Source organism: Aulonocara sp. 'chitande type north' Nkhata Bay, linkage group LG19 (assembly GCF_057382095.1).
Source record: "Aulonocara sp. 'chitande type north' Nkhata Bay isolate Kocher_YH1m ecotype deep benthic linkage group LG19, A_spYH_male_GT1.1, whole genome shotgun sequence".
Lineage (NCBI taxonomy): Eukaryota > Metazoa > Chordata > Actinopteri > Cichliformes > Cichlidae > Aulonocara > Aulonocara sp. 'chitande type north' Nkhata Bay.
The window spans coordinates 13,085,237-13,101,594 of record NC_141362.1 but is presented as its reverse complement, the minus strand read 5'-3'; the positions used below and the strand labels follow the sequence as shown (position 1 = coordinate 13,101,594).

The following is a 16,358-nucleotide window of genomic DNA, read 5'->3' as shown; positions in this document are numbered from 1 at the left end:
TTCACAGGGGAAAGAGACTTCAGTTGCCCGCAAATACTAAAGTTTTATAAAAATATCTTTTGTATTGCATAAGGAAGTTCAGGTTAGAAAAAAAAAGGGACGCATATAATTAATATTTAAAGATTTTGTGACGTGGACACAAAGTTTTATTTTTGCATTATGCAGGTTCAGCTGTGTGAGAATTAAATGTACATGAATATAAAAGAGGGCAAAATAAAGAGAGAAAAAAAGGGAACTTCAAAGGCTGATGGCAGAGGAGAGAACCCGGGCAGAGTCGAGCCGTTCGGCTTCTGATGAGACTAAGATTATGATACTATCAAGTGGTAAGTGAGGGTGGAGGTTTTGCAGGCCCAAAACCACCGGTTCTTACAAACACAGATGTGCCGTGAGTCAGACAAACATAAAACTAGCACAGGACACACATACACAGTATACACAGCATGCTCAGTGTTGTTCGGCAGTTAGAGACAACACTTTCCTGTCTCCTCAAGCCACAGCTATCTCTCATTTTCTATTTCTCCTCATCTGATTCAGTCCTGTCTTTTTCTCTCTCCTGTGTTTGTCTTGGGCTTAATACATCTGAATGTCTCTTCAGCTCCTCTGCAGTGGTTTTTAGTGCTCTTTCTGCAAACCTCAGTGAGCCACAGCGACGCAGGCCGCTGCCTGGTTTGAACTCAAAAGAAAATAGAATATTTCCAAAACTTGGACGACCAATGAAAAGTGAGAATGAAGACGGCGAGTCAGAGAAGAAGAACCATGGAAAGTACAACCCGAAAAGAGAAACCAGAGAAAAGGCAAAGACGATAGGAGAAGACGGGAGGGAGGGGAAGGAGGGTGGGAGGGAAAGGCCCGGTGACCTCACGTGACATGTGACGTGGGCTCCACCACTCACGGAGGGGAGTGTGTGTCTGTGTGGAGGATGGCGAGGAGGATGCAGATAGACTGTGGCTTTTAGCCTTTTACTAGCACTGACGCTCCAGTCAGGCCGCCACCATCGTGGAAGAGAAAGAGACAGACCACGCTAACAAGCTAGCTGGCTAACCTCAGACCTTCAGGCCGCTGACAGACCACCACAAAAGCGGCCCCCGCCCCCGTCAGCCTGCTTACGCCACCCGGGCACTGTTAGGTGGGGCCCCCTCTTATCTCCAGCCCTGGTGAGTCCACCTCCGCACCTGGAGACCCAAATGTTGATGCCTGCCTTTGTTTAAACTGTTTTTCTCTCAACCACATTTGCTGTTTCTTCTGTTTCTTCTTTCTTTCTGCCTCTGACCCTCTTCTCTTCACTTCTCTCTCTCTCAAATGTCTTGTGGTGCTGCTGCTAACACATGCTGCTGCTCTCTCTGCAAGCTTGTGGCTTGGGATTCCTGTGGTAGTCACAAACCCTAGATTCTTGGTTGCAAAGAGTCTCGGAGCTCCAGGAGTTTTGTCCTCTTGTGCTCTCCTTCCTCCCTTCACTTCTTTTTATGCTACACTTTTATTTTTGTGTTTCAATCCTCCTGTTTCTTGCCCCCCTCTCTCAGAAGTCTGTGGAGATTGACTTCAGCGAGGGCTCCACACCATTCTGGCTTCTCTGTCATGGCATCCAACAGCATCTTTGACTCCTTCTCCAACTACAGCAGCAGTCTACTAAGAGGTAAGTGCTGATCCTGCCCTCTCCACTCTGCTCTGCTCACCCTCTGACCATTGTTTTCAACGTGCAGTGCTGTCAGTTTGACAAAAAAAGCACTGACAGTTCCACAGTGAAATGTGAGAGTTGCTTCTTGTAGCGTTTGAATGCATTTATCTGTCTGTCACGTGTGCTGTGAAATAGGTTCATAAAGGAGGGTGTGATTTGCACAGTAGCTCTCATCTGATATGTCCCATAAAGGCCTCTCAGCTCCTGTGTTTTCTGTAGGCTTGATGGAGTAGCGCCATAATGGGATTCTCACCACAGACATTCATTATCAAGTGAAACTCGGCGCTCTCTCAGTGAGAATACGAGCTCAGAGGCTCCATGTGACTGGGCCCCTTACTGGAACACGGCAATACAATAAAAGAGAAAAGAAAAAACATATTAGGCTCTCTCTGCTTTACTTCCAGGAGGTACTTTTGGTCTGTGCGGTGAGGTGAGTGCACTATGCTCGGTGACGAGCCTCAGTGAAGAAGCCATTTGTTGCCATGGCAATTCCAATCAGGCGGCTTTTTATTTGCAGTTAAGCTCTCGAGATGGAGAGCGAGAGCGCAACGTTTACCTGATTTCAGTCCTCATCCTGTTTATTCCCGTAAGTCGTGAAAAACACTGAGACGAAGCAGCGTTGACACTCGAGTTGTTAATCCGACGGTGGCCGAGTTTTTCTTACTGTTCCTCAAACAGCCACCGAGACAGCCGCTGAGAGGCAATAGGGAAAAAAAGGAGATACCCCCGCCCCCCCAATTAAGGCCTTGTTGCCGTGTTAATTAGAGACAGCCACAGGAGAAGCACTACCAGTTGGTAATTGTTTGCAGAGTATATCTTAAAATCTGCAGAGCCTCACACACTCTGTACATCTGTGTCTCACATGAGAGCAATCCTCTGATATCCTCAGTGGAACCGCAGTGACAGGAGATGATGTTCTAGTGTTCTCACAGCTTCTACACACACTCAGGCATTTATAGTTTCCTCATGACAAGCTCAGGCCCCCCTTTTCTTCTCTTTAACCGCTGGATCTGCATCCCTTTATCTCCTCACCGTTTTACAGATCAGTGTGTCACCAACTTCAGGGTTCACGCCTGCTGTCTTTTAACCTCTAACGTAATGTGCTTTCGGGGGACCTGATTTTCTTTTTGTTTTTGAACCCTAGCAGAGCACTGAGGTGGCAGAAGGAGACAGTAGGTCAGAAGGGTGGGGAAAAGAAGAGACGAGCATTTAAAATGGTGATCAACCATTGGAAATCATTAGTGAACATGCAATATCCTTTTACAATTCGCTCTGTCAGGAGACTGAAACCGAACTGCACGAGAACAAAGGCCAAGACTCATTAAATCCCCCAGTTCAATCTGAAAGCATTTCCAACCAGGACTACCTCATGTAAGCAAAATACCCCAGCGGTTAGTTTAACAACTTGCATTACACAGGCAAAGCAATTTGGCCAATGCTCTCTTTTTTAGACTCAAATCAAACTGAAATTAAGAGGAACGGTTACAGAAAATCAAGAAGACTGTTAAATGTCTGGCTTCCTGAGCTCTGACTTTAATGCAGTGTGACGTGAAGCTTATGGAAATACTGCATTCATCTCCTCAGATGTCAGGAAATACTAGCATCTTATTCATTTAGAAAAACACAGTCATCCAAGATCATTCTGATCTTTAACATGTCTTGTTTCAAATCATGTTACATTTTCATTGGAGCTAAAAGGAAACAAAGACTGTAACAAAAATATCAGCACCATACACAGACGGTTTCGGTCTATAAGTGTTATTTCGGTAACTTTAGATATTTCAACCGATCTCACAGAGCAGACAGACGACACATGTGATGTGCAACATCAGATGCACTTCGCGTGAGAAGCGAGAGGACGCCTCACCTCAGAAACCTCAGTCCTCCGCTACAGTTCATGGAGACACAAACACACACTGAGACACACATGAGCGCACAACACACGCACAAAGGGAACAGACACCGTTGCTCTCGTCAACTTTAACTTTGTATAGATCACAAGAAAAAGCTAATAGTCTGATAGCACGTTGTGAAAGAAACAGGCAGCAACGGGGAGAGCTTTGCGACATGGTAATCTGATGCAGACTCGCAGAGCTGCTGCAGTTTGCTGATAAAAACCACAATGAGGCTACACCTGCTAACCCTTACACATCAGCACCACTATTTAATCAGAAAGCAGCATTTCTGAGACCTTTTGAAAAAAGAAAAAAAAAAACAAAACTCGGTAGCTCCTAAAAAAAACACTGGACTTTCCCCCCGTGAAGCAGGGTTGTATAAACTTTACTGACTTTTCCGATCCTTAGTGCTGGCAGCGTTTGCATCAGGTGGGGTACCTGCCTTACAGCAGCTGTGTGCTGGGTCATTTCCTTGGCTCAGTAGCTGTCACCACATTTCCCTCCACTTGGAAGGGCCGCTGTGTTCCCTGCAGGCTGTTTTACATTCAAGAGTCCCATTTGATTTTTTTTAACACTCTTGGGAGCCAGCTCCCTTTGTGGCGGAGAAAAAGGCCTCAGTTTATTAGGGTGGGAATGGTTTTATATGTTTGGCTTATTGAGCTTCGTGAATTGAAGTGAAGGCTCGTATGTGAGAATGAGTTGTATTTTCGAGGCTTCTGGGAGGTGGTCTTGTTTGCTCTACAAGTGTTAGAAAGGGGGAAAAGGCAGTATGAGAAAAATACCCTTTATATGCATCAAAATGAATCATTCACAGAGGATAAAACTTACGATGAATTTCTGCCTCAGAACCACTGACAAATAAAAAGGCCTTATACAGTAGCTCAAAAAAATGGCTATAAATTTAACTGAACACATAGCCGGCCTCTGCTGAATTTATTAATAACAAGTCACATGGTGAATGTTTTTTTCTCCTCTCTTAAATTAACATGCTTGATTGGAGCCCGTTCAAAATCCTGCTGAGTGCGAGGCCCCCGAGTGACGCCAAAACAAAAAGACTGGCTGAGCTGGCTGAAATCTGTAACAAGATATTAAGAGTTCCAATATTTTAAAGTGAAAGCAAATAATAGAAAACGCATGACAGCCACAGAGCGGCGAAATCCTGTCTCCAATTTAGCCCAGTGTAATATCTATTTATAAAACTCTGAAGGCATATTGGATGGAAGCAGCGCTCTGGACTTGATTAGGGCTGTAAATGTTTTTGGAGGTACTTATTTACTTTTTGGTCCGTCTCGCTGCTTTCACCGGCTGTCAACACAACGTTATGGGGCACACTTTTAGTGGGAGGGGGTGGGGAGCGGGAGGGTTGCCAGTAAGATGGCTTCCAGGTAGAGCATGCAGAGGGGCGTGCTGATTATGTGGTCGACTAATCCTAAACGTGCCTCCGCCCTTGCAGACTTTTGGCTGAAAACAGCGGCTCTGCACTGGTCAAGGTTAAAGCTGTGTTAAGTGTAGTAGTAAATACAATTTTCTGGTGGTTAGCAAGCGACCACAGGGGCCAAATTCTTTGCAGCCAATCTGATAATATGGATTTTTGTTTTTAAAGGTTTCTCCGACTTTAAAAAAATAAAAAAGCGCTCTGAAAGGTTGAGCAACTTCTTTCAATAAACACTCCCGGCATGTTTCTGTGAATCTGCTGGAAAGTAAACTGGAGGTGTGCTGGCTGCGAACCGGCATCCTGCGATGGGTGCAAACGATCTGAGGCTGCTGCGCGACTCAGCTCCTCGCACGTTAAACTCTAATCTGACCATGCATTGCTGCTGTGAAAGCAATAAACTTCCTGCGGGTGTGTTACCGAGAGAAATCTGACGTTTGAAGCAAGAGAACTGAAAATGCACTATAGTCTTACATAAGAATTACAGAGCGTTTTTTTAAAAAATGACTGAAAAATTTCCTGATATGATGCAAGCGATGTCAGAGGAATTTATGATGTCTAGACCAACTTCTTCGGGAACAAACTGTATGTCTGGAGGAAAATATGCAGACTTGTAATTGGATAATGAGGTGGAAATGATCACAATATAAAACTCTCGAGCTTTATTTCTAAAAAGTAATGCCCATACCGGATGAGTCTCTTCAACTTTGGTGAGTCATCTCTTTACAGTTAATTTGCTTCGCTTACGAGCTGATGATATTTCATACGTTAAAATGATTAAATCCAAACTGTTATTAGACTCTTCATGATCTCATTCATCCTGCACAGCGGACAGCTAAATTAAGGAAAAGCTCCTCTTGCAATTTGGCTATTTAATTTTGTTTTAAACCTACGCCCTAAACCACAGGCCGGCCTCACAGCTTATTACATGGTAAGGCTGGGATTGCAGAAAAAACAGGAGTATTATTGTTAGCTAATTTATGTATTATTAACCTAAATTTATGCAGCAATTATGCCGGTGCATGGAATTTGCTTGCAATTTTCGGCAAAACTGGAAATAAGATAAACAATTCTTAGTAAAACCTGAAATAAGCATTTGTTTCATCACAGGCTTAGTTTGCTTTCAGGGATTTGGCTACAATTAGAGAGCCGTGTCCTGCGCTTGACTCAGATGAAGAGGACTTGTTGTTCGGACCCCTCCCTTTGTCGTTAGGCTGATGTTGTCGACAGCATCTCTTCTGCGGCAGTAAAAGAGGTGAAGCAAAAACTGCCTGTGACTAAGCACAACGCCGATTCCTGCGCACTTTTGTTTTTGACATTACAGTCGCATTCTAACCCACAAATTACTTTAATGGGCAGGCATGGGTCTGCGCCGCGGCACATAAACTGACTCAAACTTATGGAGATCCCACATGTTCAGAAACATATCAGCAGGCAGAAACTTCTAATTTTTTTTTTTAAATGAAATGGCGAGCAAAGAAAGAGTACTTTATCATGTGTGAAAGGTTAACAAAGATCTAAGGCTCAGAGCAACTCATTCTGTCACCATCAGAAGGATTAAAGGCAGTGTTTTTCACAGACAAAAATCCTTCCTCCACACTGAATCTTCACTTCATTATGACCAACTTTAATCATGCTCAAAACATCCTTATAGCCTATCCTCCTTCCCATAAGCAATAAAGAAAACACTTAATTACGGTGGAGGAAAAATGCAGATAATGATAGGATGTGAGCGGCTGCAGGCAATGAAATGTTTTCTGATTCTCTATTTTCCTCCATTTTCCCAGAATTTTTTTTCTTGACTTGTTTACATACAGCTAATTGTCATTGCTGCAATAAAACATGTTTTTTGGGTTGCTTCTTCCCTCCCCTCAAACATAACTTTAACCACAGGGAATTGATTTTTGTGGAAAGAGCATTTCAAAAATGGGATTTTAGTTTTCTCTCAGGCTCATCGGGGGAAACGGATGAGTAACGATGCTGCAGTAACGCGCCAACTAAATGTGCTTTTTGTCTTTAGCACTGAAGAGGGTGGGGGTGGGCAAATTGGGAAAAAAACCCAAAACAAAGACGTATTGCTATGACCAACATATTACTGAGGAATTAGTCAGACATCGTGGGAAAAACGTACTGTCTGAGATGTAATGACTGATATCACTCTCACATAGTATTGATACTGCCAGTTAGCTTAGCTTAGCAAGTGTGGCAAACCTGCGTCTGGCTTTAACAGTTTTATTTCATAGCTACAAAAGCTAAAGAATAATAATGACAATTGGCATCATGTGTCTGACGGCTCTGTGGTCAGATTCTGTGTCTTTTGAAGCGCTCAGCGACGAGGAAGTCGCAGCGTCTGGATAAGAAACAGTCTGACACTTGCCCCCCTCCCCCCCTTGTAAAAGCCAAAATTAGTTTTACGCTTTGTTTCTCAATTAAGTTTTTTCTTCCAGTATATTTCCCAAAATGTCTGACTACTCGTTTAAAAAAAGATGTTTCCTTAAATTAATTTAAAATTACTATCTACTTCCTCCACAAATGCTGCCCGTATATTATTCCCGTATTTGTCTACATTGTGAAACTTCATGCAGAATTAAGATAACGATCTCCTGTCCCTGTGCTGCAGCAGGTTTTTGCCCTAAAGTAAACTCAGGGAGCCTGTACTTTCTCTGCAGCTGCTCACTTCTGTATTATTTCAGTAGGAAACACCATGCCAGGGATTCCCCCTCAGCTGTGCAGCAGAAGTGGCCCCTCCATTTCTTCTCCTTAGTCTGTCTGCACTGAGGTCACTCTGTCTGCTGCAAATACCGTTCTCACGATCGCAGCCGTCACGAGCGTAAACGTACAGACCGGCGGTGATGTGTATAGGCTGCGTGCACGCACATATCCAAGTCCACCGCCAGACTCCTCCCCGTGCTGACTCAGAGAGGACCGTGCATGTCAACATGATGACTTTGACGTTTTCCCCGCTGTAAATGCTGTCTGACCTCACCATAATAGCTGGTCAGGACTAACATATGGTCTCCTGATGCCTTAGTCCAGCAGAATTACCCACATGGTGACTAAACACACACAGGACTTAACAGGAAAATATCAGCAACCGCCTTCATGATTTTATAAGGTGTTGCAAGCTTAAAAAAATATTTAACCGACTACTGTGTACTGTGGTTACTACTGTAATGTCGGGACTGAGATGGTGGTAACCAAATAAGCATTTCCTGTGAGACTGTAAAACTTTGAAAATCTTGTGACTTGGAAAGAGACTCAATTTATTTTATCCTGTTAGATATGAAGTGTTGTAGAAGTGGTCCCGAACATCTGGAGTTGGGCTGCCCCTAAAGCTCAGTAAGAAGGAGTCAAGAAACCTTTTCAAGAAATGTTAAACTACATCTTCATCACGATGTGTGCTTTCAGTTATCAAAATGTCTCATTCTACTGGTGGTGGTCAGAGGGCCCGGTGGCGCCAGTGTCCGGCAGCCTCGCCTCTGTCAGTGCGCCCCAGGGTGGCTGTGGCTACAATGTAGCTTTCCATCACCAGTGTGTGAATGTGTGTGTGAATGGGTGGATGACTGAGTGTGTAAAGCGCTTTAGGGTCCTTAAGGACTAGGAAAGCGCTTTACAAATACAGACCATTTACCATTTACATCTATCCATCCATGAGCTGAAGACTATTTCGGCTGAATTCGAGTAAGAGGCAGTGAAATTGAGACAACGCCTAAACCACTGTCTCAGGTATCAACAGGAACTGGTTTACTTACTTTTAGTTGCTACTCTTTATGTTTAGTCATCAATTTCAGATTCTTATCAATTATTTTAGGCAACATTTCAAGATGGTTTCTTCTGTCTAGCCCTTTCAACCACGAATCCATACCGGTAGCTAAGAATTTTCCAAATTGTTATTTAGAATTTTAGCTAGCTCTTTCAACATGGTTAGCCTCTAATTAGCCACAATGTTAGGTAACAGTTTCATCTTATGTATGTGTACTTGTAGTAAGCGATTTCAAGTGTTTTTTAGCCCTTTTTGACTATTTGTTATATATTTAGCATCTTTATTTTGGTCATCTGTTCATTTGTTAACTTTTTTTTAAATAGCTAATCTAGTTTCTTGCTACATGGTTATCTAGCTGATTGGTTAAGGCTACGTTAGATGAAGTTCTCAGCTAAATGGAGGCATTCATCTTTCCACTTTTATAGTAAGACAGCCGAATCTGTTAACACTGCCAACCTGGCAGAAAGACGTGTGTGTGTATGTGTATGTCAGACGAGCCTGATGGACGTGAACACAGCTTTTCCCCTTTAATCAGCGTGATGACATAAGAGGCAGACAGCAAGCCAGTCTTTCAGCCAGTATAAAGTTTGATTAACCTAATCACCAGGCAGCCAGACTCGAGGCTACTGATTGGGTTTACAAACGCTCCTTGTCATCGTTGTGTCATTAGCTCGTCGTTAGCTGTGGCCGCCTTGACGTGGAGCAGCGACATGCCGGGCGTAAACACAGCAATCAGGGGATTAGAGTGCAGTTACAGCAAAGCCTCGATGGACGCCTCAGGCTCTGAGTCAAAGAAGGGAAAGTCCTGCCTTACTATGCAAGCTCCACGTGGCCGGGGTGCTAACTGTACTCGGGCAATGCCACTGCTGATTAGTGATGGAGATGATGAGAGGAAACATTCAGTCACTTCAGACCCGCGGATGGTTTCCTGGAGTACAATTATACCTAGTATTTGACTGGCGTAATGACTTGAATGGAAGGACTCTAGTGAAAATATGTTTTTGCCTTCAATTGAGTTTACTTAATCTAAAACTGGGAATCGACCCAAAAAAGACACACAGACACATGGCTACATGCAAGACTGAGTGACATTTGGAGATAATTCACTTTCTTTTGGATTACTTTGTAATCAATCGCAGTGATTGACAATAATCATTTACTGTGCAAAAGATTAAATTTATGAGGGATGACAGTATTATGCATCTAAGTGCTTTCCAAAACTGTTTGGCTTGCAGGCTGAGGGCCACCACACCCTTGTTTCCTTACGATGAAAAGCCCAGAGGGCCAGTCGAGTACTTTCCAAGAGTTGTCTCACGTCTGCAGAGGAAAGTGGCATGGACACTTGTCAGGAAACCAGCGCCGGGTTCCTGTTCAAATCTGGTCGAATTCTGCAGTGAGTCAGATGGTGCTCGGGAGGCTGACCCTCTGAAGAGGGAAATAAATGCAAATTCAATATTTGGGGGCTCTTTGAAGTCTCTCTGCACTTGAATGAGTGTGACAGAACCTGGAATGACCCTCGAGAGAGAGTCCCTTCAGCGACGAGAGGAGCTGGAAGAGACGAACGCTGATGACAACAGCTTAAAAGTCAAAAACATGAACATTGTCTGGATTTGTGTGTCCCCGTAAAGCGACTTTGAATGTGTGCACATGCACAGCGAGCAGTGATGACTAAGGCTTTTGATTTTAAATGCACAACACCACTAATAACAAAACATTCGTGCGTTTTGCCTGTCAGCATTCGTGCCGTTCGTGTCACACGTTACATACCTTGCCGTGCTCCTTCACAGTTTAAAGTAACAGAAACCTCGTCTCAAAAAGTAAAACATGTGGCTTTTGTTGCAGAGAGGAATGAACAACAGCATTCCATGTGCAACCACATCAAAGGTTTCCCTCGCCATGGGGCTAAACGAGGGCAGACTGTCTTGCTCGCCCCTCCTGTCACGACTGCCACTAATTAACCAGATATTAAAAGTGACACTTGCTCTTCATCAGCTATACTTCTCTTTAGCTTTTAAACATGTAGCGTTTCTCTTTGAGAGCCATCGAGTGGGGACCGCCACACAACACGCACAAAGAGGCATTGTCTGCTGGTGAAAATGTGGTTTACAGCCTCTGCTATAATGGCTTGGTGGTTGCTGGAAGCCATGTGCACTTCCTAATATTCGGCTCACATGCGATTTCATTTTGAGAAAAAGCCGAGCTTTTGGGCTTTGCTTTTGTGCGAGCGGGACGCCTCACAACTTATTTTCTGAGCTGACGGGCTCCTTTACCCCCTCCCTACTCTTCACCCCCTTTTCCCCTCTCTGGTGGCGCTACTATATTTGTGTGGGATCTCCAGCGATGGAAGAGTAGACGCAGGCTGCGTTGCCAGTCAAACGTGTTTGGGCTGTCAGACTGAACGGCTTCCAGCGCTGCGATCTGTCTCCTCTCCTCGCCAGTGGGAGCTGTTTGATCTGACAGAGAGACTCCATTAGAGACACAGGGAAGTTCAACTGCTGGGAGGTTGGATGGCTTCAGCAGTCAGAGTAGCAGCCCAGAGAGGAAAAGGTTTGCACACACAGTCTGGTTGCAATCTTGGTGTCTGTGCTGTGTATCTATAAATGTCTCTGAGTATTAGCTGTCCTTCTAGTAAGTGTGTGTGGTGACACAGCCGGGGCTGACATACTTTGGGGGCTCTGTTGGGCAAAAGGGGGCGATGACGCGGTGAGTAATGATATCATAAACGTGTGTCGCTGCTTTGCTGGGCTGAAATGACAGACAGCCGGAGAGCGAGAGAGATTCTCTGCTGAGGCAGTATGAAGTGAAGCAACTAAGCTGTGTTGGGTTTTTTCTTCTGCACACACACCATAGTTTGCCCTCGGTCTCACGGTGGTGATGACCTCATAAACCCGAGCCACAGTCCAACAGAGTCGAGTAGATGTTGGTGTCAGCGTGTTGAAAATGGTAGACGATGGTTAGCATCAACGCGCATCATTGGTTCAGCCACAGACCGTCACTGCACCGCCTGAATTTAATGCGGCTGCAACTTCCAGTAATCAGGAGGAACTCGGCTCTCCGAGACAACTTTACAAACAAGATCAGGGGATTAGAGTCGGACTCGTGTTAATGTCACCTGCTCGCACTGTGCGATACATGGTAAAACGGAGAGAGGCAAGTGAATTGATGTGGCTCCTGTGAAAGATTTGTCTGCCGATCTGTGTGCGGCAGCTGGGCTCTGGCACGGCTCTGGCACCGGGGCTGCATGGCAGTTAAACTGTCACTGTCAGGAACTGTAAATCTTTTGCAGAAGGTGAATGCAGCAGCATGACAGCGGCACAGGTGTGTACACAAGTGTGTGCGTGTGTGTGTTTACCACTCACACTACTACATTTGCTCGTCTCTTTTCCTGTCTGCCCGTGAGGAGAGGAGCACTCTCCAAAATTTCGGCCACATTTGGCAAAGTCAAAGTGATTGAGGACAGTCTGTGTGTGTGTCTGCATGTGTGTGTGAGAGAGAGAAACTGTAGGGGGTGGGGGTGCTGTCACTTTGGCAACACAACTGCACATATTGCAGCGATTACCACAGCGGAAAAATGTTTTTCTGCAACATGCAATTACTACAGATTACAGATTGCCGTCCTTGCATCAGAAGCTCTCGCCAGAAAAGGAGAAACACTGTGCATTTGTGTGCATATGTGTTTGTGTGTGTGTGTCGTTACACACAAATAGACAGAGACACGGAGACAAAGAAAGATGAGAAATGATTATAGCTCACACTAAAAACCACAACTGAAAAAAATAGGGGAGTTGACGTATTTATGGGTCTCATTTAGATTTAAAAGTTATACTGACTTACTCGGGTAAATAAAGAAAGAAAAAAATGCAATCTGTCCTTCAGTAAAAGTAGAGCAGGGCACATTTTCAAGGCCTTTTGTCCATCATCATCAACATTATGAGAAACGTATACTGGTGCTCTTGTAGAGTATACAAGCCTATATGCCTCCAGTTTAAGGCTTTGCATTTTGTTCCACGTTACAAATCACCCTGAATATCAAAAAGCTTCTTCAGGTCATACTAAACAATATAGCCCAAAAGTGGTGCCCCGCAGCAAGGCAGGGCCCTATTTACAAACCCACCAGATCAAAACTCAACCCAAAAGTGCTCCTATAATAGCACTGGGGCCTTTTGGTGAGCTTACCATCCAATGCTACTTTTAGTGGGTTTCCAAAGAATAAACAGGCCTGCCAACCACATCACAGGCCTCTGACTGTCATCGTTGGGTGAGTGTACCCGACGGATGATGTGAGGGCGGAGCGACCGTGACACCGAGGTTTACGGCGAGTTCCCCCCCGCCTGGCTCGGGGGTGGGGTGAACTGGCATTGAAAGGATGGGTGGGGAGGAGGGGGACCTAAACTGACTTGCAGCAGATTCTTTAAAACAGCCACAACAATCCAAAAATGCTCCATGACAAGTCAAATTCTACTCAAATGAAAAAACTGGAGTATTATTAACAAATACCAAAGTGAGAAACTGACAATAAAGTGGCATTTTTTACGCAACCATTAGTTTCCGTAAGCTAGTGGGCATTAAGGACGTAAGCTGAAGCAGCATTTAATAGAATAGATGCGCGCGTTGTTCATGGTAAATTTACATTTTTATTTGGAGTAGAAACAATTGCCGTTTTGCAAAAACTACATAGGCACGAATCATCTTTTAACCCTCAACTCACCAAGCTGCTTAGCAACAGAACTCACTTATTTTACTTCTTATTGGCTCTTGTTGTCTTTATCATCTTCTGATTCCATTAATTGTTGTTCCTAATCACTTTTTATGGAAAAATAACTTAACGAGGATGGTCTCTGCCAGTTGATCCGGTGTCGTTGTCACGTTGAGCATTCAGGCTTCGCAGCAGTAAATCTTCCGGCTCTCAGGCTGTTAGCCACAAGTTTAGCAGCAAAGCATCAATAATAAAATCAAAGCCTCGAATGTTAAAAGACATACTTATATTAGTCGAGTCCCCATATAACTTTATAATCTCCATTGCACTCTTTATACCATATGTAGAGGAGCATTAACACATTTATGCTCAGAAGCATTTAAAAACATCACCGAGGCACAAAGACGTCTGTGACCCCACACAGTTACTTCAAAGTTAACAGCGACTGTTTCATTCATCAAAATGTGTTCATTCTGTTGGCTGTTAGGGAAAATCTAAACACTCGTCTTATTAAATATTAGAATGTACTTGACAGAAAACAATATTTAATGCAGTTAGTTATGCACTGAAATCGGTGGCCTTTCATCCTTGCTGGGTTTCATCACTTGAACATTTATTTTGTGGACATAAGTGTCTCTTGTCTTGGGCTCATAGGTTAGGCGGCTACTTCCTCCTTTGTCTTGTGGTCGATTTTATTTTTCACAATTAATTCCACACCCATTTTTATCATTTTATTTCCCGTTCCCAGAGTCTGCTTGTCATTGTCGGTTTTTACTAAAATCGCTTATGTTGAAACATTATAGAAAGTGTACCTTTCAATTGGTTTCAATTTCTGTCTTACTTCAGTGGCTTCTCAATTAGAACAGCTTGCTTTCTCTATGACACGGTGCAGCAAAGATGTTACCTTATATGGGCGTGGCAGGCTGCTGATCGCAAACGGTGTGCAAGCACCTGTCAGATTATCGAATCGAAATGATTCTGCATTGTGTGCAAAGTACGAACACTTGCAGTGCAGTTGTGTTATTTTTGCTCCTAATTTTGCCCCAGTGAGTATTATAATGGCTGTATTATAAATGGGTACACGTTGGTTTCTGCACTAGTTTGAGTTGTGTTGCTTTAAATAATTACATATAGAATTCAAATATTTAATTACAGGTTTAGAGTGAAGCCGTTTCAGAAGTTTGGCATAACAAGAAATTATTTAATAACCTAAATAATGATTTGGTTGGAGTTTAATTGGGTGTATTTGTTAGACTTAAGTATTTTGAACATAAAATCTTAATTTGACAACTACATGCTGTGCCAAATATTTCCATTATATTATGATAATTTCAGTCCCTGTAATCAACGCAAACTGTTTAGATTTATAAAATATTAGCATTACAGAGTCATCATGTCAGTTGTTTGGTTGCCATTAAAGTGTGATTTTAGTTTTTCTGCCATAATCACTCAGAAGATTTCCTGCATTCGTCGAACAAACGCACTGTTGCGTCTTTCCAGCGTTGCAGCACCGGGCTGGTCAAAATCGACGCTACCAAACTCATAATGCAGTCAATATGGGATGAAGTGATGAAGCACCGTTTGGTGGGTCTGAAGATGAATGCAGTCTTTAAGAAGGCCATTTACATTCAGCAGACAGAAATAAAAACGTAGCTGCAGTCGTTCCCCCAACAGCCATTACGTTGCTAAATTGATTCAGGAGGCTTTAATAAGCCCTTGGCTCCACTCTGCACCTTTTTTTAAATGTATGCAGCGTATTAAAGATGCATGAGATGAATGTGCTCATTGTCTCCTCCGGTGACTGCCTGATCACAGCTCATCATGCTTACATAGTAATTAGCTGCTGGGTTTGGAAGTGTCACCATCCTCTTCATCATCTCTGGAATCAAATATACTCTAAATGCCTTCAAGGATCTGAAACTGGGGCCCGAGTACAAGGCGGCAGGCGGTGGGGGGTGAACGCTGAAGAAAACTATAGAAATGAAAATGAAAATAAAGACTTTTGGGGTCATTAGGAGCTCAAACAAAGTTTACGTACACAGATGCATTCCAGCCATCATTAAAACTAACACAGGCGACCTTGCTGGAGAAAAAGTAACATGCAAATTTACATGATCAAAATTGTTCAATGTGTTTCCCATTTTCTTGCCCGAACATCAAAATGGACAAAAATGACCGTCAATTGTGATGTGCTGACACATTCTGTAATCAAGATTTGAGAAAGAATCAGGCATCAGAGCAGCAAGAGCCCCAAACCCAAACAGTCTGTACCCACTCACTGTTGTTTAAAAGTTTCTCCATATACTTGTGTATATAAACACTCTGACGCTAGAATATGATTTGGCTTTGAGGGGACTAGCACAAATGGCTTTGGTGACTTACATCATGCTTAGAAGTCTAATCACAGACACTCTTGTCATATCAAGCAGAAAAAGTCCATTTCATAGCGAGCTGCATTTTGAAAAAAAGCAAAAAGGGGGAAAAAGGGAGGGAAGGGTAAACAAGCTTGGCGTTCCACAGTCACCACAGAATTCATCATTCATACAAAAAAATACCCCAAGCCCCAAAGTAGAGCTAATTTAATCCAAGAGGAATAAAACTCCATTTCATAGAAGTCGTCCATTCAGAACACTCAGATTTCCACTGAGCAGAAACCCCCGGCTGAAATTCGAGCAGACACTTTTCGGAAGGAATGCATTCGGTGGGTTGAGGGCCAAAGCTTGCCCTGTAATTTGTGAATGTACAGAAATGTGTGACCGCCGCAGCTCCTCTAAAGATAGAAATCTTTGTCTTATGTCATCGCTGAACCTCAAACTATTTCTAATTGCCCCCATAGCCCCCTTTTCCAAATGAATAGCTACCCATCCAAAGGCTTATGTGTGCATGTCTGAAAATAG

At 43.5% G+C, this 16,358-nt stretch overlaps 1 protein-coding gene across 2 annotated transcripts in view; it reads left to right on the top strand.

Moving 5' to 3' along the window:
* Positions 1 to 955: 955 nt before the first annotated feature.
* runx3 (RUNX family transcription factor 3) overlaps positions 956 to 16,358 on the top strand; it is a 48,571-nt gene continuing 33,168 nt past the window's right edge. The window contains exons 1-2 of one of the 2 annotated variants that reach the window (XM_086275946.1): positions 956 to 1,154; positions 1,521 to 1,633. In XM_086275946.1, coding sequence (XP_086132072.1) covers positions 1,576 to 1,633 — 58 coding nt within the window. In that variant the 5' untranslated portion in view covers positions 956 to 1,154; positions 1,521 to 1,575. Of the gene's footprint in view, positions 1,155 to 1,502; positions 1,634 to 16,358 lie in introns of those variants that run through there. The other variant, XM_086275947.1, reaches the window with a different exon arrangement.